This window comes from Amblyomma maculatum, unplaced genomic scaffold (assembly GCF_055883805.1).
Source record: "Amblyomma maculatum isolate TAMU_Amacu unplaced genomic scaffold, ASM5588380v1 scaffold_13, whole genome shotgun sequence".
Lineage (NCBI taxonomy): Eukaryota > Metazoa > Arthropoda > Arachnida > Ixodida > Ixodidae > Amblyomma > Amblyomma maculatum.
In genome coordinates this window covers 31,628,987-31,655,757 of record NW_028146738.1, presented here as the reverse complement: position 1 = coordinate 31,655,757, position 26,771 = coordinate 31,628,987, and the positions used below count along the sequence as shown (strand labels likewise).

General features: G+C 45.5%; 1 protein-coding gene across 1 annotated transcript in view; it reads right to left on the bottom strand.

Moving 5' to 3' along the window:
* Positions 1-2,370: 2,370 nt before the first annotated feature.
* The window catches only part of LOC146172506 (DNA (cytosine-5)-methyltransferase 3B-like), a 242,252-nt gene continuing 217,851 nt past the window's right edge, over positions 2,371-26,771 (bottom strand). Inside the window, exons 14-15 of the mRNA XM_084585780.1 lie at positions 3,096-3,247; positions 2,371-2,439 (exon numbers count right to left, since the gene is read on the bottom strand). Of these exons, the coding sequence (XP_084441906.1) occupies positions 2,371-2,439; positions 3,096-3,247 (221 nt within the window). The remainder of the gene's footprint in view (positions 2,440-3,095; positions 3,248-26,771) is intronic.

Genomic DNA, 26,771 nt, shown 5'->3' with positions numbered 1-26,771 from the left:
AAAGATACCTTTCTTTGCTCTCACTGTTTGGCAATTTGCAGTGTCTATAGTTTTGGTACAGTCTTCTGCGGTTTGACTAATAGCGGCCAGTCTCTTCGAGGAGTTGACGCGACTGTAACGACCTGGCATGGATGCTTGCAGGCAAGCATACGAGTTGCATGCATGCAAACATGCCATTGTTTTAAGCCAGAATGAGCACTTTCATGATGAGTGGTGAGAGGCATCTTTTGTGGTGTGTGATAAATGGGATGCACATATCATTGGTGTGAACATGGACTGATCATTTTAAGCGATTGTTGCAAAGTTTGAATATCTGATTACAGGTGACCATGAATTACTCATCTGCGAATATGAAGTACTGAGATCGACAAAAAGGTAGTGTAGTGTTTGTTTTTTTGAAATCCTTTCACACATTGTTACGGAAGTGCTTATTCGTAACATGCACCCGTGTTTTATTTCATGTTATTGCATCACCTGAGGCAGAATCGACGGCACAAAGCATAACAAACAGCTTGGCACATGCAGTTCGGCAGCACAGGCTGTAACCGATTTTTGTGGCTACATGCAAGAATCCTGAACAGGAGAATGTGAACGACTATGCTAGAGGGGCAGCGAAGCAACCAATTCCAAGATGTCATCCGGCATGGCTTCGATGCCAAACAAACAAGGCCAAGCAATGACCAGGAAGCAGCATATGGCTGAAGGAGTTAAGTCAGCTGCATTCCTTGTTGATGGCATCTCTGCAGTGACCTGCTAGCATCTAGTGCTGCATTCAACCAGTGTGAATTTGTGTACTTTCACAACGAAGCTGAGGGCAGACCTTTTTGATGCACATTCCATTCATTTATTAATATACCGCAGATGAGACGAGACTACAGTACACTGTTGCTGCGCCATTGGTCGGTACTCAAAGGCCGATGCCATCTATTTTATATGCTGCTCCAGAATTACGATCTGAAGAAGTGTAGAATTGTACATTGTTGAATTGAACTGCTTGAGCACTTTTTGCTTTCTGGTGCCAACACATACTTTCAGTCAGACACCACCACCTTCTCGGTTAACATTGTGAACTGAAGTGCCAAGGTCAGGGGTTCACGAATTCAGTGTATGCAGCACTTGAGCAAATGACTTTCACAACTGCCAGAAGTGTGTCCATGATGTAGTGGTCATCGTGGCTGCAGCCAATGGCAGCCTGTAGCTCTCTCTAATTGTGATATATGATCTCACGGTAGAATAGTTCCAAATCTCACTGCCATGCGAGAGCCGAGCAGCCCGCAAATTTCAAAAAATGCTTTTGCTAAAAATATAAATCACTGGCTTTGCTTCATGGAGTTGTACTTCAGGCAAATGCTTAGAAGCATTTGTTCTACACATTTTAAATGTTTTTCAGCGACCTTTCAGGCCATTTTTTTGTCCCTTTAGTGCAAATAGAGGCCAATTAAAGCCCATTCAAACAATCAACTAAACCAAAGCAAGAAAAACAGTCACCTTGGTCAAGGCTACTTGGGCAAAAACATCGCTTAGCTGAATGAGTGATCAAGCCCAAATGACTCCCAAGTGGTAATGAGTGGGCCCAAATCAGCGAGTCCAGATGAGTCATAAGTTGAAAAAAATTAGCCCAGATAAGCAATAAGTTGAAGTATGTAAGCATAGATGAGTGATGAAAGATGAGTGAGTGAGCCCAAATGAGTCGTGTGTCGAAGCAAGTTGTGAGTAGAAATGATTTGCTTCTGAGGTTTAGTGACCTAGGCTATGAGAGATACCATTGTGTAGGATACAGAAATTTCAACCACCTAGGGTTTTTAATGCGCACTGACATCAAACAGCACACGAGTGCCATGCTTTTCATCTCCAGTGGCTGACGTGGCTAGGATTTGATAGTGCATTGAGCAGTGGAGCACTGTAACCAAGCCACTGAGGTGGGGTAGTAGAAAAGTAGGGTCAAGATGAGTTGCAATTCGGAGTGCATAGAGTTGCAACAAGTTGCTAACTCCAGATCAGACATGAGTCGAAGTAAGTCCAAGAGAATTGCAAGTCTAAATGAGTTGAGCTCCTGAGTTCGGTGAAGTACGAGCATTTGTGAGTCTGAGTGATCTCCATGAAGGTTGATTAAAATTTAGTGATTGAGAACAAGTGAGCACTTGTGAATTTACCAAGGTATGAAGAGAACAAATTTGAGTTACTGACATTCTAGTAAAAATCAAAAAGATATTAATGTAAACAGGGCATGTAATACAAAGAGAAGATGACTGGTGTTTGATAAGGACATGTGACTATATTTCAGGAAAGCAGGGCAGCAGAAAGTTAGGAGGATTGATGAGATTAAGTTGGCAGGGATTACCAGTCAGCTACAGTTGGCACAGGACTGTATCATTTGGGGGATATGGGAGAGGCATTTGCCCTGCAGTAGGTGTAGTCGGGCTGGTGATGACGGAAGTACTAATTGAGAATCCAAGAAGTTTGATCTTTAAAAATTGTTAAAAAGCACTGAATATGTCTAAAAAAAGAAACAATTCATGCTGGTCATTGCACTTAGAAGGAAACTTTGTTCTTAAATATGGCTTCTGCTAATGAGCTGTGCTAATGAGCTGGGCGTGACTACTCTAACGTGACAGCCTAGGTTTGTTCATGCACTCTTGCTATCAAAGGTGTATTAAGCAAGCTTTCTTTGACTATTACCCAGAATGTGCCAACATAGCTCCACCTTTTTTACCTACTTCCTTGCACTACTCTTCTTGTCCCACCAAATTGTCTGGAGCTACTCACTGACCTTGACAGTCATGTATGCCATATGTCAAAAAGACAGCTCAAGTATGCAATGAGAGGGTGTTTTAACTCCAGGCAATTTGCATATAACACAAAAATAATGGGGGTTTGATGAGAATCATTTGAAAAGAGTGGTGCCAAAAACATCAATAATAAATTGCTATTAGGCTGCACCTTAAGTGTAATGAAATTTCCTAAAATGCCATTTTTACAGGCTCCAAACAAACTATGCTACTGGCTCTGTCACATATATTAACACATTTTCAAACTTTGCAGGTGCTGCCATAAGTTTTCAGAGACTGAAACAAAAAATAGTTCATGCAACGTACCTCGAGAAAGCGTGAAATGGTGGGCCGATAGTCTCGTGGCATGGCAGCAACAGTCTCAAAGACCCAAAAAAGGTGCCGGTCACCTTTTGCCAGTTGCAGCATAGAGAGGACACGATGGAACTCGAAGAACAGCTTTCCAAAGCCTGTTGGATCTGCAGACAACATATAACCTCTTTTCAGACAAATTTTATTTTTGCGTAAGGCACTCCCATAAATTTGAGTCGAAAAAAAAAGGTTCTGAGCTAGGGAGGGAGGGGAAGAGTCACCAGAAAACTTTCAGAGTACTGCAAAAGTGCATGCGGACACCATCTCCCTTCCAGACTGCTGGGCCTGACCCCGTTGTGAACACCTTCTTAGGCATGAAACATGCTTTTAAGCTCAGCAAAAAAAGAAAGGTTCTGGCATGGTAATCAGTACAGTACCAAAATTGATTCTGTGGTCACTAACTTTATTACTGTAGTTGGCAATAGATAAGAAAAAGTATGTGGGTGGATTGGGACATGGGTATATTATGTTGTGGAGAATGCTGCACATCAATGCCATTGTGCCAGACACAATTGAGTAGGACAGAGCTTTATTACACTCTGAAATGGTGACTCGCTTTATATAAATTACACAGTGAAGAAATAGGTTCACTGCGTGGTCTACTTTAAGCTTGCTAGGTGGTATCACTGATGTAGTTTCATTACCATCCCTCTTGTACTGCCCATTTACTAGAACCTTGCTGATTATCCAATGTCAAAACTTATTATGATATTTACATAGTACATTGCTTTGATACTGGCTACAAGTTACTGGTTTCGAACACAAAAATCTATTGTAACAGCTGTTAACAAGAAATAAATGGCCATCAAATTTGTGAATATATATTTCTGGTGCTTTCACATTAATACTAAAATGGCGAGAATTGGGCCTAGTTGGTTATTCATAATTGGTTTCACCGTGCTAACACATTGAACGACAGAAAAGACAAACACCACGGAGCGCGAACTAACAACTGGTTTTAATGGATGAAACGGAAGTCATTTTATACACAAAACGTGGTCGTCATCAAACAAACATAAGCAACGAGGAAACATGAGGAAACAATCATCACAGGTAACAAAGGCATACAGCTAGACACACTCATCGCGATAATCTAAGCAAATCAACTTCTTTCGCAGACAACGACAGTGATACGTTGCTGATACACATATCGGCCCCGACGGATTTTATTTCAAACGCTTCTGTGATCTCTCTTTCGGTTTTATTATCAGAATACGAAATAACAGCGGTTTTTTCAAATTGAGGCTTACATTTGCAGTGCTGGCAATGCGTAGCCAGCTTCCCTGGATGCTCGATTGATTTGCAGTTGTGTTTCCATGAGAGGAAACACGTCGAATGCGATACAGGCGTGGTTTATTCCATCCCCCTCCCATGCGGATTGAAGTATGTCGGCCAAACGGGTCGGTGCATAAACAAAAGGCTAAATGAGCATGCTAACAATTGCAAATCAATCGCGCATCCAGGGAAGCTGGCTACGCATTGCCAGCACTGTAAATGTAAGCCTCAATTTGAAAAAACCGCTGTTATTTCGCATTCTGATAATAAAATCGAAAGAGAGATCACAGAAGTATTTGAAATAAAATCCGTCGGGGCCAATATTTGTATCAGCAACGTATCAGTGTCGTTGTCTGCGAAAGAAGTTGATTTGCTTAGATTATCGCGATGAGTGTGTCTAGCTGTATGCCTTTGTTACCTGCAATGATTGTTTCCTCATGTTTCCTCGTTGCTTATGTTTGTTTGATGACGACCACGTTTTGTGTATAAAATGACTTCCGTTTCACCCATTAAAACAAATTGTTAGTTCGCGCTCCGTGGTGTTTGTCTTTTCTGTTGTTCAATGTGTTAGCGCGGTGAAACCAATTATTCACATTAATAATTAAAATCCAAAAAAGATGAAATGTGGGTGGACATCATTTCACACACAAGCATGCATGTATACTCACGCATAAACAGAATAAGTGTTTATGCAGACCTGAATACAGTTGAACCTGGATATAACGAAGTTGACAATAGTTCACATTTTTCGTTACCTGCAGGTTTTGTATGAAGGCTCGCACAAATGATTCAGAAATGAAACCGAAAAGCTTCAGATATCAGTGAAGGTGAACTCACCCTTCAGGCATTTATTTTACAGTAAAAAACTGCATAATCTCTGCTTGTTTCCACATGAGCGAAGGCACAACATAGCGCTCCAATAAAGCTAAATCATGTAATGCTCCTTCGTCGTCGTGCGAGCCGACGCAACGACACAATATGTCGATTGCGTTCATCACCTCCTTCGCGGTGCGCACATCACATGGATCTGGCTCACAGGAACCATCATCACAGACATCGCAATTTTGCACGCTTTCAGCAAGTGCCTCATCATTCATTTCTTCTGTAGCTACGGCGGCATTGTCAGCAAACAAAAAGTCGCTCAGGTCGACGTTATTGGGGACACCACCTTTGCTGCGTAGCTCATCTGACGCTTCGGCTACATCGGATGGAGCTGAAGTCTTTTTCTTCGTTGTCGGCACCAGCCTGTGCATTTTTGTAATCCCTGCCTTCATAAAGCACTTCTTAATAACTTCTGCCCTGACTTCTTGCCAGGAGGCAGCAAGCATTTCAACTGACTAATAAATATCGATCTTCAGCTCCCATTCCAGACGGATGTTCAGAAGCTTCTGTATCAGTCCACGCCAGTAACAGCATTTAAAACTGTCGATTATTCCTTTGTCCAGTGGCTGTATTAGTGATGTGCAATTAGCCAGGAAGTAGTGCAGTTTGATTTGAGACAGCTGCAGGCCTTCAATATGGTGCGCAGTGCAATTGTCCAGAAGTAGGCAAACTTGACGGCCTTGTCGCTTGACATTCTGGTTAAAGTCTTTCAGCCATCCAGAAAATATCACCCAAGTCATCCACGCTTTAGTGTGCACCGTTCATTTCACAGGCATATGCTTCGTCTCCTTAAAGCACCTGGGACAGGCACTTTTTTCCACAACTAGCGGGACTCGCTTGTCAGTGCCGTCGAGGTTGGTGCACAGTAGAACTTTTACGCAAAGTTTGCTCTCTGCTTTCCACCGTGGCAGCCATCTTCTTTAAGTGCTAGCATGCAGTCCAGAAGCAGCTGATAAAAGAGAGCCGTCTTGTCGGCATTATAGATTTCAGCCGCACTCAGTATTCCAAGAAGCGTGTCAGCCACCCCCGAAGCAGCAGCATTGCTGTCTGCAGAGGCAGATTTGCTGCAGATGACTTTCCTGATGACATTGTGTTGGCTCTTGAAACCTCGTAGCCACCCATTGCTTGCTTTGAAGTTATCATGGCCCAAGATGCACGCAAAATCTTTTGCCTTCTGTTGTAATATTGCTCCGCTTATGGGCACATTTCTGGCTCGCGTGTCCAAAAACCATATGAACACTGCCTTATCCGAAATCATATTTGCTAGCGCTTCTTTAACACACAAGGGACATTAGATGAAGGAGGAATACATAAGAACAGGATGGATGCTAGCTTCAACTGTCGTTTATTGAAGCAACATGTCATATATACGATCTCAACATGGTCATCACACATGTGTAGTGAGGGTGCCACGCCTAAGGCACGATAGCTCTTTATCAGATAGATACACAGATGGAGTGCTGACACAGTTTCGGCCTTCCTTATTTATACACAGGCTTCGAAGATTTCCCTTTCTGATTGAGCCTTATTTGTTGCCAGTACGCACGTGTTTTGAAGGATCGGTGTGCAGGGTACGGGATCTGGGTCGCTGGGGTGTTTTTTGATGTGTCCCTCCTTTGTCTAATGTCCCTTGTGTGTTAAAGAAGCACTAGTAAATATGATTGCAAATGCTTTCCAGCTCGCCCAAGTTTCCGCCTTGTTAACTGCCTTGTCCATATCATCATATGTTGACAGTTTCAATCTATTCTTAGCCTTTGTTTCCGACTCCACAGCACTTCTAATCTTCTCTTCCACACTCAAATTTGTTGACAGGGTGCTCGCTGGGATGTTGAAACAAGCGGCGACGTCCTTCTTTTCACCCGCGGAGACCACATTTGAAATGGCTAGTTTGTCTTGAAATTCGTGCACGTCTCATGTGTCTGGAGATTTGTGGTGTTGGTTTGCCCGACGTGTTTCAGAAGTGCTAGGCCAGCCTTTCTGCTTGTATTCGTGGGGCTCCACTTGTATCTGCAGCGTCAGTTTGTCGTGATGAGTTCAACGGCCAGAATCGTTTTCTGGCCGTTGAACTCATCACGACGAACTGACGCTGCAGATACAAGTGGAGCCCCACGAATACAAGCAGAAAGGCTAGCCTAGCACTTCTGAAACACGTCGGGCAAATCAACACCACAAATCTCCAGACACATGAGACGTGCACGAGCGCAGAACAGACAAGATGGCGAATGCGCAACGTGCAAAAAAATTGTATGTGCTACACGCACTCGTTTCAGTACCTACAAAAAAATTGACTGCAGCCACTAATGCCACCTAGTGTTGCACTACACTACCAATGCCTGAGGAGGCTGCTGCGTTAGCCACAGAGTAGCGCTAGAAGGTAATACTATCATCACCATCATTGCCAATTTTGCTTGATTTCTGCAATTACAAGCGTTCACGTAGCTGCTGGCTTCTTAGAGTTCTAATATTCAATAAATGAATGCATTTCTTTGGCCAAATTTTCAGTAAAAGCTGAAAAAACAATGACTGATTAGCTTCGCGAGTTCGTTACATCAAGGTTGACCACCGCAATGCCTTCGTTACATAGAGGTCGAAAATACATTGGCTTCAATGGGTGTGGCATTTGGGAATTTAAAATCTTCAATAAATTCAGGATTTCATTACTTAGAGGTTCGTTACATCCAGGTTCAACTGTATACATAAATCTGTTGCCCACCAGCTAGCTATTTCATTTAAGATGAGGGTAGCTTTTACAAAATTAAGCAAGCAAAATGGACCGTGGTGTATTCCTGCATGCATGGCACATGGCATTGAAATATTAGACACCTTTTCCAATCACGCACACCCTGTGCTTGACTATTTCCTGCACTCATTTTGAAGCTCATCAAACAAAATATAAAACCTTTGAACAAGCGTATCTTGCACAAAAGATTGTCGATAGCAACAACTTTTTATGTGAAGTTCTGTAAACCAACATTGACTGGACCTCCAGATCAATTTTTTCTTTAGGAACAGAGAAAATATATTTTCTCATCCATTCCTAATTCCACACTCAAAGGCAGAGCAGCCAGGAATGCTCCTTTTTGTGTTGTTCACCCAAATGTTTCCATCCATTGTGACGATTAAAAAATACTAAAAAAGAGGAACTCTTTCACCAAACACGTAGTCTAAAACCTCGCAAATAATGCAAGGTTTTATTCCCATTTTTATCATGTTAGATTTCTGCCTCATATATATGCAGATCCAAACAAATTTCAGCCTGAATTTGCAGTTCTAGTTTAATTATTATTAAGTGCTAGCAGCATCAGGATTCCAGTGAGAGGAAGTGGTATCTAGTGGTGGCATCGGCTGACTGTTTCAATGGTTTCAGCTTTGACACAGTGATCCTTTGGTCCTTGTGACCAAGGCATGACCATGGTGCCCACAGTGCCCTTGCGACTGGAAGGGCACGGTGCAGGATGACAAAAGGATGACTCTGCCCATTGCACAGGTCTCTAATGGGTATCTCCAGCCATGTTGTTCATGCCCTATAGGCAAACTGCAGATGCTTCACCAGTATTCCCAAGGAGCATGTAAGTTATGCTTTCACGAAATGTGGGATGCAGAACACATTTCAAAGTATTGCAGAAAGGCTTCTATAGGAAGATGTTACCAGCAAGACTCTCAGCAGAAGATAATAGATACAGGACAACAATACTCCAAAAACCCCGAATCTGAGAAGAATTCTTGGGTGCATGCACTGCATGCCAGCATATGGTGCTGGATGCCAATGGCGGTGATAGGTGGTGAACTGGCCTCTCATGTGCAGCTGTCCAAAATCTGAGCTGGAAACAAATTACCTGCTGTTTTTAGAACAAGCAGAAGGCCATGTGGCTTTTGTGATCACCCAAGTGAATGTGAACTGTTAACTAGCATGAGCACATGAAGGTTCATGGCACTACTCAATGCCTGGCATGGGTTTCATTGGATACGAAAATTCAGCACACATACAATTAACAGGGCAACTGCAAAATGGATGAGAAAAGGCAGAGCATGTATGATTCATGGGGCAACTGCAAAATGTGATGCATATAGAGATAAACCTCTATGTGATGAACCTAATGTAGCGAATTCCTTGATGTTTCAAAATTTTGCAATTCCCCAGTGCCGTCTCCATTGAATTGCGTGTATTTGAAAACTATGTAACAAACATGTTGTGGTGGATGACCAAGATATAATGAACTCGCAGCAGTGACTATACCTTAGGTGCTGCTGAATAACTAGAAATTCTACAAAACCCCTAGTTTCATGATATATAACATGGGCTGATGTGAAGGAAACTTCTATGATCACGAGCGACTGCAGATACATCGCATGTTTTAGCAACAAAGGCACATCTGCATAGTGAATGCAACAGTCACTTTATTTTACTTTTGGAACATGGCACTACAGTAGTTCATGTTCAATATCAACAAAAATTAAGAGTATAAAAAAGACCAATAAAAAGGCGTGGGGCATGCAATGTACACCTGCCACCACCATACAGTTGCTCTCACACGTCAGTAGTGGGAACAGCGGAGAGCACAAGCAATGCGAGGCAATTAGATCATTTCTGGCAACAGTGGCAAGCAAGAGGGAACATGCATAGCAACAGAGGTGTCTCCTCACTGCAGCGGCACAACCATGCAGGCTCTACCCCAGACTCCAATTCCTCTACCACTCCCTCTCTTACTGCCCCTCTCAAAGAAACCCCGTGCAAGCCATGGTGAAGGTGGAGGCTGCTGCCAAGTAGCCCCTTTACATTTTCTGAAGTTTGAAAATAGCAACCTTCTCTGCACTGTGCTTTCCTCCTCAACTCTCCTCATGCGGTAGCTGCGAGTTCTGCACATGACGTGCTTTTTCTCCTTTGTGCCTGATGGCCTGCTGCAGCATTCAGTGGATGTGCATTTTTGGGCCAGGTCAGCAATCCAGTTGTGTGCAAAATGTTTGAGAAATGGCTGTAAAAGCATTCAAAATGCCACAAGTAGTATTATGATGAGGTTGGTTTTAGACCCGTTTGAATAGGAAATACTAAGCACTGAGGGAAGTACTTTAGGTCACATGATATTAAGTTTCACTTTGTGCATCTGATCTGGTATTGCCTGTGGCTTTGTCTGTGTTTATTTTTCAGAGCGTTAACTATACAAACCATGGTACAACTTTGGAGAACAACTCATGCTGGCATTCCAAAATGTTCCAGAGACATAAGAGGGAGAGGTGCAGAATGTTTGTACTTTAGGACAAAGATAACAATCAAAAGTCAAATGTCTTTGGATGTAGTTGGCACTGTCAACATAAAATGAGCATAAAACATAAATAACTTTTCTTTTCTGTGTTTTATTCCAAAGACCACTGCCATTCAAGATATGCAAATATTGTAAAGTTCAAATAATATACAAAGGTTTGTTTTTCAATGCAAATTAAAAAACTGATGTTCGGAATTTTCCAAATGGTAATAATTGATGAATACAGGATGGGAGATTTAGGCTTGCTGCCACTGCCTTTTATGTGGCTACTGCCTGCTCCCCTATCACGTTTTCTTTACCTTTCTTCTACATGAAGCAGCAGCTCAGACAACCTGTCACTGTTTTTCGGCCCCAGCACCGCCAGCGATGTCCCAATGGCACCTTTTGCCAGGTATACAGCAATGCTTCGACTGTTGTGCTCTTGCAACAGTTCAAGCACGGCCAAGGGAGAGACCCCCTGAAACATCGCAAAGTGTGTGTGCTACTGTTCTTGTCTCCTTGCCCTTGTACATGCAAACCAGTGTGCACTTGAGCTTGCCCGTTCAGGATTGTACTTTGGAGCACACCTCGAGACTGCTGATTGTGATCCAGCGATTGCTGACAGGTAATTTGCATTGGTTGCCCACATCTATCTCAAAGAGGCAGCCCTACGGTCAATGCACGAGAGGCCGCAATATGACATTGCATGCTTGCAGTGTGCAATCCTTATCACTTCCATGTGTGCAGCCTTGCTCCTCACGTGCTCCCAGGAAGTAGTGACTGAGTGTTTCTGTGTATTGCTTAGGGACAGTGTTAATAAACGTCTCTTTTGTGAGCATAGATTGGAGGCATTGTAATGAATCACTCTCCTTGAAGAGGTTGGGTGCATGCTGCGGTGTTTCAGTGTGCATGCACGTGGTAACAGCTGGTTGGGACCTTGGCTCGCACGAAGCTCGACCCTCTGATGGTTAGTAGCCTGCGTCCATGCAGACACCACAACCATAAATTCTCGAATGAAATGCAGTTTTACAACACTGCACATTTCAAAAGTCTCAGATCAAAATGTGTTGTGATCAAAATCATCATTTAGAAGGCAATCAACTTTCTCCTAAGTTCAAGGTTAAGTTTATTTATGGAGTTTGTTGTCCCAAAGTGACTCAGGTTCTAAGACGTCGAAGTGAGGACTCTGGAAATTACAACCACCTGAGGTTCTTCAATGTGCATTGACACTAGCCTTGTATACATGAGCCCAATGCAAGTGGGTCGAGTAGGGGGAGCTGGTTGTCGGGCTGAGCCAGCCCGACCTGTCCGGGATTACATGAACTTGTTTCTGTCGGGCAGAGATCGCTGCTACACCGCGTGTTGAGCAAGTGAACCAGATGCTTGGGGGAGAAGAGGAAGAGGAGGAATGCTTAGACGAACAGCTCACAGTCCCATTCCCGACCAGCAAGAAGGCAAGAGAGAAGGCGCCGGTCCGACGCGTCAGTGTATACATGCTCTTCACTCAGCGGGTAGGGTCGAGCCAACCCACCTCCTGTGATCGGGCTGACGGGACATGACCCGACGGTCATCTAGCTCGACCTCTAGTGTATACATGAGCCCGACAGGCCCACCCGATTAAACTTTGTTGGTCTCATGTAAACCCTCTAATTGAACAGCATACAGGTGCCTAGCTTTTTGCCTTCAATGAAAAATGATTGCCAAGGCAAGAATTCAATCCCGAACTTTTGGACACAGCAGCCAAGCACACTAACCATTGCAAGGGGTGGCAAGGTGGGCAGAGGTTGATCTAGGTAATGCTGTGGTCTTTAATATCCTAGTTGCTGAAGCTTATGCAAACATTTTTGTTCAGACTTAGTTCTGCTGCCAACTAACTACAGGATACAGAAACCATGTGGCTATCAAGTAAGAATCTGGGTACCACATTTTGTGGGATTGTCTGGCTTCTGTTCTTCAGCTGAAAAGTCTTTTTGAAAGTCAAGTTTTTATTATATTTTCACGTGCCTTCGCAGAATGTTAATGGAAGAAGGAAAAAAATGTCAAGCAGATTAGGAGAGGAAAAAGAAGAGCAAGGGCAGAAGGACATTCATAGGCTTCATTGTGGTCCTGCTTCAATCAATCCCTCTGTAAATAAATCCCCAAGTGCATACTAAGCCCGTAACAGCTTGGTGCAGGTACTGGGTATCGATCCCTGTACCTCTGCGGCCTGTCACACCTTCACAGCCCCATTTGAGAAAGTTGGCATTGACCTTCTTGGACTTTTCTCATGGTCCTGTAATGAAACCCAATGGATGCTCATCTGCATATATTATTTAACCCACTATTATGAGACAGCCACAATACTGTTAAGGAAAAGTACAGTGGTAAATGCTAGTTCACTGTTAGATGCACACGACACACCGCACACCACAGAATGAAGTCAGCTAGGCCTAAGCGTCGTCTTCTTCCCTACTTCACATCAGCACGTCGTCTCTATACTGTGCTCCGTAACAGCACTCCCCGCACTGAAGAAGCACCGTCCCAGTGCGTCCTACACAGGACAACTCGAATGATATGGTTTTAGACGGGCGACATGCAAGAGTTCTGGATGAGGGGTTGTGGAAGGATTCTTGGGCTGTAAAGGGGCGATCTCGTAGGTCACATCGGTGACTTGCCGCAAGACGGAGTAAGGGCCCACGTAACGAGGCAAAAGTTTCTCACACATACCTACACGGCGAGCCGGCTGCCAAAGGAGTATGAGGGAACCAGGAGGATAGTGGACATCTCGGTGATGAAGGTCATAACGACGTTTTTGAGAGCACTGAGACACTCCAAGACGCTCTCGAGCAATGTGGCGGGTGGCATCAGCGCGGGCGATGGCATCCGAAGCGTAGCTGCAGGAAGAGTCGTCAAGAGGCAGCAAGGTGTCGAATGGGAGTAAAGGGTCACGGCCGAAGAGTAGATAAAAGGGAGAGTATCCGGTGGTATCATGGCGTGAGGAGTTATAGGCGAACATGACGAAAGGTAAGGAGACGTCCCAGTCACGGTGGTGATGGGACACATACATAGACAGCATGTCGGTCAGTGTGCGATTGAGGTGCTCAGCAAGACCGTTCATTTGCGGATGGTAGGCCGTGGTGAACTGGTGACAAGTAGCGCATGAGCGGAGAAGGTCATGAACCACTTGAGAAAGGAAACAGCGGCCACGATCTGTAAGCAGTTGATGTGGAGCACCATGAATCAAGATATCATTCAGAAGAAAGTCGGCAACGTCGGAGGCGCAGCTGGTGGGGATAGCCCTGGTTACAGCATATCGGGTGGTATAATCAGTCGCCACAGCAATCCATTTCTTTCCAAAAGTCGATGTCGGAAAAGGCCCAAGAAGATTGAGGCCCACATGAGAAAACAGCTCAGTTGCCACTGGAATTGGTTGCAGGGGCCCACAAGGTTGAAGCGAGGGTGTCTTACGGCACTGACACAGCTCACAAGCGGCGACGTAGCGACAAACAGAGCGGTAGAGACCAGGCCAGAAAAATGTGCGTCGCACACTGTCATACGTGCGTGATACTCCCAAGTGTCCTCCTGTAGGAACGTCGTGAAGTTGGGCAAGGACACTAGAGCACAGATGAGCTGGAACGACCAGTAAAAGGTTCGCGCCATCTGGACACATGTTGCATCTGTATAATGCCTCGTTATGGAGTACAAACATGCTAGTGGAAGGATCGGGGATGTTGCGCAGCTTGTCAATAATTGGTTGCAGGGCAGGATCACGATGCTGTTCGGAGCCGATATTGATAAAGTCCGAGATGGACAAAATGTATTCATCAGCAGTATGGTCAGACAAATCAGGAGGATCTACGGGATGGTGGGACAGGCAGTCAGCGTCTTGGTGTAAGTGGCCGGACTTGTTCAGTTCAGTTCAGGCGTTCAGTCGTGTCCGACTCTTCGTGACCCTATGGACCATGTCACGCCACGCTTTCCGGTCTCTCACTATCTTCTTAACATCACATAGCTTCATCTGCAATGCCTCGAGAATGCCATCTAACCATCGCGTTCGCTACCTACCCCTTCTCCGGCGACCCTCAACCTTTCCCAACATCAAATCTTTCTCCAGCGACTCCTCTCTTCTCATCAGATGACCAAAGTAGCTGAGCTTTAACTTTAGAATTTGACCCTCCAATGAGCAGTCAGGGTTTATGGTCGACAATATCGACTGATTTGATCTTCTGGCAGTCCAAGGAACTCTTAAGAGTCTTCACCAGCACCACAATTCAAACGCGTCAATTCTTTGGCGGTCAGCCTTTTTCACAGTCCAACTCTCGTATCCATACATCACAACTGAAAAGACCATAGCACGGGTTACACGGATCTTGGTTGGCAGACTAATGTCTCTGCTCTTTACTAGGCGGTCAAGGCTAACGATTGCTCTCTTTCCCAGAAGCAGGCGTCTCCTAATTTCATGGCTGCAGTCTCCTTCCGAGGTAATCTTGGCGCCCAAGAACAGAAAATCTGTCACAGCTCCACTTCTTGTCCATTGATGCTCCAGGACTTGATAGGGCAAGACGCCATGATCTTCGTCTTTTTAATGTTCAGTTTAAGCCCAAACTTCTCACTCTCTTCTTGTACGCGCATCAGAAGTCTCTTGAGTTCCACTTCACTTTCTGCCATTAAAGTGGTATCATCCGCATATCTAAGGTTGTTGATACGTTTTCCAGCAATCTTCACTCCAGCTGAAGACTCGTCCAGACCAGCCTTTCTCATGATGCACTCTGCATATAGGTTAAATAGGCAGGGCGACAGTATGCAGCCTTGCCTCACCCCTTTCTCAATCGGAAACCAATCAGTAAGACCATGCCCAGTTCTGACTGTGGCCTCTTGCCCTTCATAAAGGTTCCTGAGGAGACAGATGAGATGAATTGGAACTCCCATCTCTTGGAGAGCTTGCCACAATCTGCTGTGATCTACGCAGTCAAACGCTTTCACATAATCAATAAAGCAGAAGTAAATGGGTTTCTGGAATTCTCTTGCTTTTTCCATGATCCAGCGAAGGTTGGCAATTTGGTCTCTAGTTCCTCTGCCCTTGCGAAACCCAGCTTGCACGTCCGGAAGCTCCCGATCCACATACTGCTGCAGCCTACCTTGCAGGATTTTTAACATCACCTTGCTAGCATGCGAAATAAGCGCGATCGTGCGGTAGTTGGAACAATCTTTGGCACTGCCTTTCTTTGGAATGGGGATGTAAACTGACCTCCTCCAATCCTGTGGCCACTGCAGGGTTGTCCAAATCTTTTGACATAATGTATGCAGTGTGTTAACAGCGTCGTGGTTGAGGTTTTGAAGCAACTTAGCTGGAATACCATCAATTCCGCTAGCTTTGTTCTTAGCAAGGCTGGCTAAGGCCCATTCAACTTCACTCTTCAGGATGCCCGGCTCGAGATCAGTAATCACAACCGTCCTATGTTGGGTTTGCACATCCGGGTCCTTCTTGTACAGTTCTTCTGTGTATTCCTGCCACCTCTTCTTTATCTTTGAGGCTTCAGTGAGGTCCTTGCCTCGTTTGTCCTTTATCACGCCCAGCTTAGCACAGAAGCTTCCTTTGATATCTTTGATTGTCTTATACAGAGCTCTTGTGTTCCTTAATTGGCTGTTGTCCCCAACTGCTTGACACTGTATGTTCAGGAAGGCATTCTTATCTCTCCTTGCTATTTTCTGAAAATCCGCATAGAGAACCTTGTATCTTTCTCTTTCCCTCATACCTTTTGCCATCCTCCTTTCCTCAGCTATTTGCAAAGCCTCTTCAGATAACCAGTTTGCTTTTTTGCATTTCTTTTGCTTTGGAACTACCTTAGTAGCAACTTCTTGTATTATATCACGAACATCAGTCCACATCTCTTCGGGCTCTTTGTCTTCTAGATCTAATTCTTGAAATCGATTCCTCACTTCCACAGCATATTCTAATGGAATCTGGTCCAGAACATACCTGAAAGGCCTTCTAGTTTTCTGCATTTTCCTCAATCGAAGCTTAATTTTGGCAACAAGAAGCTGATGATCGGTGCCACAATCGGCCCCAGGCCTTGTTTTTACTGCTTGTATAGCGCTTCTCCATCTCTGCCGGCAAATAATATAATCGATCTGATTCCTATACAGACCGTCCGGTGAAATCCATGTGTACAGGCGCCTCTTGTGCTGTTGAAAATGAGTATTCGTTATGGTCAGGTTGTTTTCTTGACAGAACTCTACTAGCCTCTGCCCAGCTTCATTTGGCTCACCATGACCGAACTTGCCTGTAATTCCGGATATTTCTTCACTCCCGACCTTAGCATTCCAGTCTCCTATGAGAAAAACGACGTCTGATGATGGGGTGCAGTCTAAAAGGCATTGTAGGTCCGCATAAAATCTCTCAACGTCAGCTTCTTCAGCAGCAGTGGTCGGTGCATAGACTTGGATAACTGTTATGTTGAAAGGGTGACCTTGGATCCGAAGTGAAATCATTCGGTCATTTTTGGGGTTGTACCCTAGCACTTGTACACCACAGTAAACTTGTACACCACAGTAAATTCATACTCTTGTATTCATAAGGCCCAGCGACCTAAGTGGCCAGTGGGGTCCTTAAGTGAGGACAGCCAATACAAAGAATGATGATCAGTGACTACACAGAAGGACCGCCCAAACAAATAAGGGCAGAATTTGGTCAGCGCCCAAACAAGTGCAAGGCATTCTTGCTCTGTAATTGAATAATTGCGCTCAGAGATCGAAAGCAGGTGGCTATCATAAGCAATGATGCGGGAGGAACCATGCTGAGACTGGGCAAGGATAGCACCAATACCATGTCCGCTAGCGTCGGTGCGCAGTTCGGTAGGTTCAGAAGGATCGAAGTGCGCCAGAACAGGTGGGGTGGTAAGGGCGGAAATAAGCGTCGTAAAGGCATAGGCTTGGTCACAACCCCATGTGAAAGGTAAGTTTTTTTGCAAAAGAGAAATAAGCAGACGAGCGATGTCTGCAAAGTTCCGAGTCAAGCGGCGGAAGTAGGAACAGAGGCCAAGGAAGCTTCGCATGTCACTTGAGCTACGTGGGGTAGGGAAGTCGCACACGGCTCAAACTTTGTCAGGGTCGGGCTGCACACCATTTGCGTCAACCAAATGACCCAAAACTTTGACTTGGCGCCGGCTGAAGCTGCCGTTGAGTTGAAGACCGGCGCGGCGGAAAACGTCCAGGATCGTAGAAAGTCCATCAGGGGGGGTTGCGAACGTGGAAGAGAAAACGACGACTTCATCCAAGTAGCATAAACATGTTGTCCCATTTGAAGCCACGGAGGAGTGAGTCCATCATGCGCTCGAATGTCGCAGGAGCGTTACAGAGTCCAAATGGCATCACCTTGATTTGATAGAGTCCGTCGGGGGTGACAAATACGGGTTTCTCGTGATCCCGTTCGTTGACAGCAATTTGCCAATAGCCTGAATGCATGTCGATGGAAGAAAAATAGCTGGCACCATGCAAGCAGTCAAGCGCGTCATCAATTTGCGGAAAAGGGTAAATATCCTTCTTTGTTATTTGATTAAGGTGGCGATAGTCGACACAAAATCTCCAACTTTGGTCTTTCTTTTTGACCAATACAACAGGAGATGCCCAGGGACTGCAGTAAGGCTCAACAATATTTTGCGCCACCATCTTGTCAACTTCTTCCTGTATAACATGCCGCTCAGTAAGGGAAACACGATAAGGTCATCTGTGGATGGGGTTGGCGTCACCCGTATTGATTCGATGGGTCACAACAGATGTTTGGCCCAATGGTCGGTCCCCGAAATCAAATATATCACTGTACGACAGCAAAAGGTCGGAGACAGCTCTGGCTTGGTCATCTGGCAGATTCGCGGCTATCATGGCTGAAAAGAGGTTCGAATGAGAAGCCGATATATGCTGCTCCGACAGATGCTGAGGGGTTAGAGCAGCAACTTTGCAGTCCACCAAAGGAAACAGATCAGCGAGTGCAATACCATGGGGTAAAACTTGAGTCGAACGGCTTAAGTTCAGTACGGGAAGATAAGTGCGGTTAGCAGTGACAGTCACGACGGTATGAGGGAGTATGACGTGACGGAGAACAACATCGGTAATTGGGCAAGTGACGTGTGTGCCATCGGGAACTGCGGGGATCGGGGCCAGCAGGACATAAATAGCAGCTTTGGGTGGTAGATGAACAAATTCGGCAGATCAGAGGCGGGGCTTGACATCGGTGTTTTCGGAGCAGTAGGGCAGGTCTAAGTGAAGAAGACCAGTTGAGCAATCATTCAGGGCAGAATGGGCCATTAAAAAGTCGATGTCGAGGATCACGCCGTGAGGGCAGCGGTTGATAACAGTGAAGAGGACAAGGGTAGTGTGACCAGAAATACTCACGCGCGCAGTGCACAGTCCTACGACGGCAGCGACGCTTCCATCGGCAACACGAATGAAAGATGAAGCCGCGGGTGTAACAACCTTTCTGAGACGGCGGCGAAAGGATGAGCTGAGGACTGAAATTTGGGCACCAGTGTCAATGAGGGCAGTAACAGGGGCACCATCCACATAGATGTCTAGAAGGTTGCGGTGATGAGCGAGGGTCAGCAGAGGATTTTCAAGCCGGGTCGTCAATGCAGCATCACCTCCGGGAGCTGCATTGGTTAGTTTTCTGGATGAGAGCCGGAGAAGTGGGGAGATGAGGAACGGCGAGATTGGGGCGAGCGGGACCGCCGGGTCTGAGGAGACGGTGAGTGGCTGGACATGCACGGGGCTGGCGAGTTAAAGTCACGAGTGCGTGTATTATGGACATAGGTTGGGTGTGGAACATAGTCGGCCCTGCAATCAGAATAGTAGCGAGGTCGAGGTGGCGGAACCCAACGGCTGCGGCGATGGCGAGAAATGTGGCCGACACGTGAGCAGTTGAAGAAAATGGGTCGGTCATTCGAGGTTCGCCATTCGTCTGGGTTGCGGTAGCGGTAGCGGTACCGCATTTGAATGGGCGTGGTAATAGCCGCAGCAGCTACGACTGGAACGTTAGGTTGGAGTGAGGGCTGTGCGGAAGGTTGGCCGGAGTTGAAGCCCACGTTCGCGCTGAGGCCCACATTTTCGAACTCCTGGCGAAAGACAGATTGGATTAAGGCTACAGTAGCATCCGCTGGCTGAGGAGCGAACGCAATGGGTGTCATAGCTTCTATCTCTCGACGAACAATCCTGGTCAAGTTTGAGGGATGAGATGGCTGCTGTAAGGTTGGACTATCTTCGCACGAGGACGTAGCAGCTATGTTTGGCAAGCGTTCGAATCGGTGAGTAATACAGCGGTGTTTTGCTTGTTCAAACTGATGGCAAACTTGGATAACTGAGTCGAGCGTCGGACAATCTTTGCAAAGCAGCAGATTATAAACATCATCTGCAATTCCCTTTAATATGTGGCCCACCTTGTCTAATTTGGACATGGTGCTGTCCACCTTTCGGCATAGGGCTAGAATGTCTTGAATATAAGACAAGTATGATTCCGTCAAAGACTGGGCATGGGATGTGAGGTCTTTTTGTGTGCCAAGCTTGCATCCAATCGGCTTGCCAAATAGGTCTCGAAGCTTCACCTTGCACATCTCCCACAATGTGATATCGTCTTCATGCATCTCAAACCAGACACGCGCCGTACCTGCCAGATAGAAGATTACGTTGGCAAGCATGAGGATCGCGTCCCGACGGTTGTGCTTGCTGACCCGCTCGTACATGGCGAGCCAGTCTTCTACGTCGACGTGGTCAGCGCCGCAAAAGGTGCCTGGATCTCGAGGCTGCGTCATGACGACGGTGGGAGCTGATGGTGCCACTGAAGGTGTTGCGTCGGATGGCATAGTGATAGTACTATCTGGCGGCCACTACGAAGGTCCAGGTTTGGCGACTTACATACTTCCAGCAATCCTCCACCAAAAGTTAAGGAAAAGTACACAGTGGTAAATGCTAGTTCACTGTTAGACACACACAACACACCGCACACCACAGAACAAAGTCAGCTAGGCCTGAGCGTCATCTTCTTCCCTACTTCACATCAGCACGTCGTCGTCGCCGTCTCCATACTGTGCTCCGTAACAATACTGTCAGCTACTGTGTCTGAAGTATCTCTTTGACACGGCCCTCCTGCAGTTCTCATTAATGACCATGGATGCCAATTCACAGTGGATGTTGTCGAAGAACTTAACCACTTCAGTGCCTGCAGTTTCTGCCCCTCTACACCACATCATCCCCAAAACGAACCATGTGATAGAATGTGCTAATCATACATAACCACCATGCTGGCTAAGCACATTGCTACAGATCATAAGGACTGGGATGGCATCCTTCTATTTATTAGTCATGCATATAGCACAATGCAAGATGGCAACTGGCTACAGCCTCTTCTACCTCCTCTATCCTTACTTGCCTCACTGTGGCCTCGACAGCATACTGACATTTTATTCATGATGAACCTTCTCTTGCTACCACACTCTGCAGAGCTGACGAAGCTCACCAGCTTGCGCACGTTCAAATTTTATCTTTGCAAAGCTGTTCTGAGAACCGCTACGATAGCCGAAACCAACAAGCTTCTTATGTTCCTGGTGACATTGTGCAGTTACAGACACTTCTATGTAAGCGTGGTCTTTGATAAAAACTGCTGTTACACCACACTGGATCACTTGTATTGTTAGAGTGCATAAGCGACCTGAATTATGTTATAGCATGCCTAACAGCAAATGGTCAACAGTCATGCCAGTCTCAGGTGGTGTATGTAGCCCACCTCAAGCAATATCATTTCAGAGGTTCTCCTGAAATGCCAGCAGACTTCATCTGCAAGGAGAAAAAGTCATGTACCTTTGTAGAATGCTGAAGGAAGAGTGGTCAGGAGATTGGGAGAAGTAAAACAACAAGGGCAGACGGACGTTTGTAGGCTTCGTCACGGTCCTGCTTCGATCATTTCCTCTAATAAACCCCCTGTGCTTATTAAGCACGTAACAATATTTTGTCCTTTTTGCTTCAGTTGTGTGACTATGTATGTGTGCTGTTTGATAAAGTAATAAACGGCCTTGAAGTAGGTAGAGTATTTGGTAGAGTATTTTTGGGAAGCCAGCCATGTCCAACTCCATACCAACTTCTATAGAATTGCAAAGAATATCTGGCTACATCCTCTCTATCGCCTTACTCAAGATGAAAAAATTGAGTCAGGAGAAAATAAGGTTGCTGAAACCAATGATTTCAACAATGATCAAAGGCAAGGACAAGGTTGTAAGTGTAAGCAAACTGAACAACATGAAGGCACATAAAGAACTGACATAGACCGAGCTGATAAAGTGTGTTTAAAGTGGTCCTCGCAGCCGGTTTTCAGAACACCTTTGAACCCAGGAATAACAATGAATGCTGTCGAACATTAAGATGATCAAATGCACGAGCAACAAAGCAAAGGTGTGCACGGGCTGAAACTTTTAGCCCAAGCCCTGCCTAGGCCCGACACTACAGACCTGATAAGGACTGAGCCCGACCTGGCCCATTCCCGCACTTAGATTTAAGGCTCAGGCCCGGCCTGTCATGCTATAATTGCAGTTGAAGCTATGAAAAGGGAAATAATTTCAGAATATGTTTGTTCAAGACCTTAAAACATTAAGTTCTCAAGTTTGAAATGATAAATTGGTGAATATATAGGGACACAGGATGTATGTATAATTAGCGAATTGCACAAAAACAAGTTATCTAGTGACTTGAGGCATCTGCGGCCCTCTTGGATAATGAAACCGGTAGCGCTGATGTTTCTTTCGGTAGTACGACTTGTGGCTATCGATAGGAAAGCACGTTTTCGGCGCCTGTTTGTTTCTCCAAATGTGTGCTAGCTCAAAACCTAAACAAGGGGTTGATTTTGTGGTCAAGTACTCAGTGAAGTTACTGACATTCTAGTGGAAATTAAGAAGAAGAAATGGACATGGGCAGGACGTGTAGTGCGAAGAGAGGATAACCGATGGTCGCTGAGGGTAACAAACTGGATTCCAAGGGAAGGAAAGCGTAGAAGGGGGCGGCCGAAAGTTAGGTGGGCGGATGAGGTCAAGTGGATGCAGCTAGCACAGAACCGGGTTAAGTGGAGAAATATGGGAGAGGCCTTCGCCCTGCAGTGGGTATAATCAGGCTGCTGATGATGATGACTCAGTGAGCTTGCCTGGTAGATCGTGTGCCTTTCACGTGAAATTTTCACAAAAGAAACAAGAGGGAGGCTCTTGCACCGCAGATGCTTTGAGCTATGTCCTGCTTCAAATGAGAAAATGCCGATATAGGATAAGTCACAGTGTGGCACGAATTTTGAAACAAATATCTAAACATCAGTGCCGATGTTACTAAAGCAGAGATGCGAAGCTAAACATGAAATAGCCCACAAGTGATCCCTCTGCTCGATCACTGGCAGCTACCAAAAATCCATTCACTGCGAGGAGAAAAGTTAGATCGATGATGGCAAAGAACTCGGAAGCTCTTGCATGGCGACGATGCGGGAAAAGGCTGCGCATTCTAGATGCTTATTACACTACACCCATATTCGCTCTTTCGGAAATGTTGCATGTGTTTGTGATAGGGGTGCCTAGTCCACTCGAGACAAATATACCTTGGGCTAGGCCTGGCCCGAGCCAGAGTGAAAGGGCTCGAGTGGCCCGAACCCCGCCTGCAGACCAGGCCGGGTACGGGCCTTCGGGCTAGCCCGAGACATGCACAGCTCTAGAACAAAGCATGATTGGTGCACAGGTGGCTGGACATGAGGTGATGACTGAACTGTTACAGAGCCATGCATTTTTAACCCTTCTGCTGTCACGAACGTACAGGTACATTTTCACGCTTCCCCTCCCCCCAACAGTGTCACCAACGCACTGGTACGTTCTTTACTATGCATTCAAAACTTTGTGCCTGAGCACAAATCTGGTGCACTTGGACAGGCTGCGCCATCTGTCAAATCTTTCTACAAGTTCGTATTTTCACCCCGCTTTATGTTGACATGTATATACTGAAGAGTATGCAGTGACCATGCCCACCCCCACCATCTTCTTTGCGGTACGGCGCAGTCACTCTTCGCGCTACTCTATCACGCTAAGCGGTCATGCGGCGCTCCTGTTCTGCGGCATGTGTATGCGGTTACGGGCTCAAGGTTGTTCTGCAATCTGCCGCAAGTCTGCAGGTTTTTATTTTTATTCAGTTGGTGGTATCTGCTACAATGCATCACGTTCAGGGGCTCGTGCCATTGCCTCTTCAATAGGTCAACACACGACTCAATTGCTGCTTTGCTGTTTTCGCTCTCTCTTGCTGTGCCCTTGCTTGTGGCTACAGCTGCAAAAGATGTTGTTTTAGCCTCTTTTGATCTCCCTCTATCATCTTGATTTCACAACGTGCCATTTATCTCCATTGCGTGGGCCATCGAACGTGCGCCCTCTGTGTGTGCGGTTACTTTCAGATGGCTGACCGCGTGGGACATTTCACTGCGGACTGGAGCGATGCTCTTTTGATGATAAGTACAAGTCCAGCTCAGATTTGGTCTCTCAAGATGTATTGAGCAGTTTTTTTCTTACATTATCCTCATTTATCTAATTTATAATCAAGCTGATATGGATAATGATGTTAATTACAGCACCTGCAGAACACTGAAATGTGCATATTTCATTGACTATGTTATTTGTAAAGCAATAAAAAAAATTGCTATGCTCATTCTCTAATATGCTCGTTCCCTAAAATCAAGCCAACACTGGGGGTACGTCACGGCCTGAAACGCCCAACAGTGAAAGGGTTAATAACAATGTGCGTGAAGCATGACCATTTCCTTGATAAGAGCAGTCTGAACAATCTGATGATAGGAATGCCAGCTAGTGATTATTTTTTTAATGCTCATCAAATGTGATCTGGCACATCTCTCGAGCAGATTTCCATTAACCCTTTCCTACCGCTGAAGAGTATATTCGTCATTAGATTCGGTACCTATATAGACCGTTTACAGCGAGTAGTTCAACTCTTCTCTAACAGGTGGCGCCACTAGGACGGCCGTCATTGCTGGCCTTCGGAACGCATCGGTGCGCAGTGCTAACTGCTGCTGTGTATCTTATGTAAGAATACCAGCTGACTTTTACACAGCGCTGCTTTGATGCAGGTGTCATCTGTATTATCGAAGTATTCTGCGAGGAAGTAGTGCTAATGACCCTGTTGTTTATTGGTGGAAGAACAGAAGACGCTTTCTACATAAGGTGCACATCATGGCCTAGGCAACCGTTTTTCTGGGAGATGTATCACGAGTTCGTGTTCCTTTCTGGGACAAGAAAGCGTCTGTGAATTGCAGAGAATGGCTATAGCTCACGCCCCAGCTCGTTTTAGCACCGGCAGTAGCCATGGCAATGCAAGAACGACCCTGACGTTCTCTCAGGAATTGGATATTGAGTCTTTGCACTGCTGCCGAGTTTTTTTCGCAGGGCGTTAAGAGGTACCTTGACGTTGTTATTAATGTCTATGTAGTTAATAAGAATTGATTGCGCAGAGAAGGAAAGTTAGTGTGGGCATGTAAGTGAATCTGTTTACTTTAATTAGGTACTATTCCCTGGGATATGCGGAATCGAATCTCGGCCTCGGCAGCTGCTTTTCTCTGGAGCCAAAAACCCAGGCGCCCGTGTTTTGTGCGATATCAGTGCACATTAAAGAACCTCAAGGGGATGGGAATTTCCGCAGTCCTCCACTCACAGCCTGAGTCGCTTTGGGACGTAACACCGCACAAACAAAACCAAACTTTAATTAGACAAGTACTGCTGAAATACATATGTAATAACTGCTGCTTTTATGCTTTTGCTCCCTGCATTGATCACGTGTTCTGATAGGCACCGCTTAAATACGAGTCACCTTCTTTCTTTTGAAATAAAAGTTGTCAGTTCAGCGCTCCGTCCTGTCTACCTTCGTTCTCTTGTGTTGCGTCCTGTTCAGCGCTGTGTTCCCAAATATGGATTTGAACCAACTAGCCCAACAGCAAGTGTTGCTTTTATGAAACTAATGCACGGGCCAATGATAAAGTTTACCATGATAAGATTTTTTTATATCCCCGCTTGCTTGGGCTGCGTACTGTGCGTTCTGAATTCCGGTGCAGTTTCCAGTCACCTTCGCCCGAGCGCAGGTGAACGCTACTGAGCGCCTGATGTGGCCTTCAAGCAGCGTAATAGACTTTTGAAGCCAGGACGTTTACAGGAGATAAAATTATATCTTATCAATTGTCGGGGATTACACGCGCGTCCATATTGAGCAGTAAGTATTGTGCACAATGTTAAATGAATATTCATAATGCGTCTCAGCCAGCATAGTCTGAGCATGCGTTCGCCCTTTGCGCAAGAAAATTAAGAAAAAATAATAAGTTTGAGGGAATAATCAGTTTGTAATCTATTCAGTTTTACAGAAAGTCATGTTTTCCACAAAGAGCAATAGAGAGGGAATTGACAAAAAAAGCAAAAAAAAAAAAAGAGTCGACAGCTGATGGGTTTGTCGAAACGTTCTAGCCAATGCAGACATTTAGGAGGACGCAATAAATGAACTACGCGGTTAAATTAAACATTTTTTAGCGCCTACACACACACTATGAGCATTCACCGGAAGTTTTTCGGCTGTCTACAAGCTCGTTGTCCCCAGCGATAGCGGGTACGCCGCACCGTGCAGCCGAGTACTAGCGCGCCGAAAGCCGTCAAACCAGAAGGCCCGAAGGCCAGCGATGATGGAAGGGTCACATGATCAAATATGGCAGCGCCCATGCGCTCGCGCTGTAAAGGGTCTATACCCAATGGTGGCTATAGTTGTCATGTGCAAAATTCACTCTCGTAGCAAACCAATGATGACTATGCTCATCCTATTGCATCTAGTTGCAGCTTGTGACACTAGATGGCCACACTTGTCCATGCTTTTCTATTTGTGTGTCGCCTTTCGTCATATTCTGGCCTCTAACAGCAGCGTGCGAAAAATGGCTGTCCCTGTGCCGCACGTGAGTGAAAGCTCATGCAAAAGGAAGTATTGTGACAACTCCTTATCAAATAATGATAGCTCTGTGGAGCTGTACTCGGATACAGAAAGTGACGTGTTGTCATTTGAGGACCCAGATGATGACGATTCTGTGGATGAACTGGAAAATCTCGCAGCTACCCATGAGTGGTGCCTTGCAGTGAAGCCTTCTTTACAATTTTTTAATAAAATTTGTGCAATAAAGAATCTATATTGCATCGAAACAATTGTGCTGTTTTGCTCA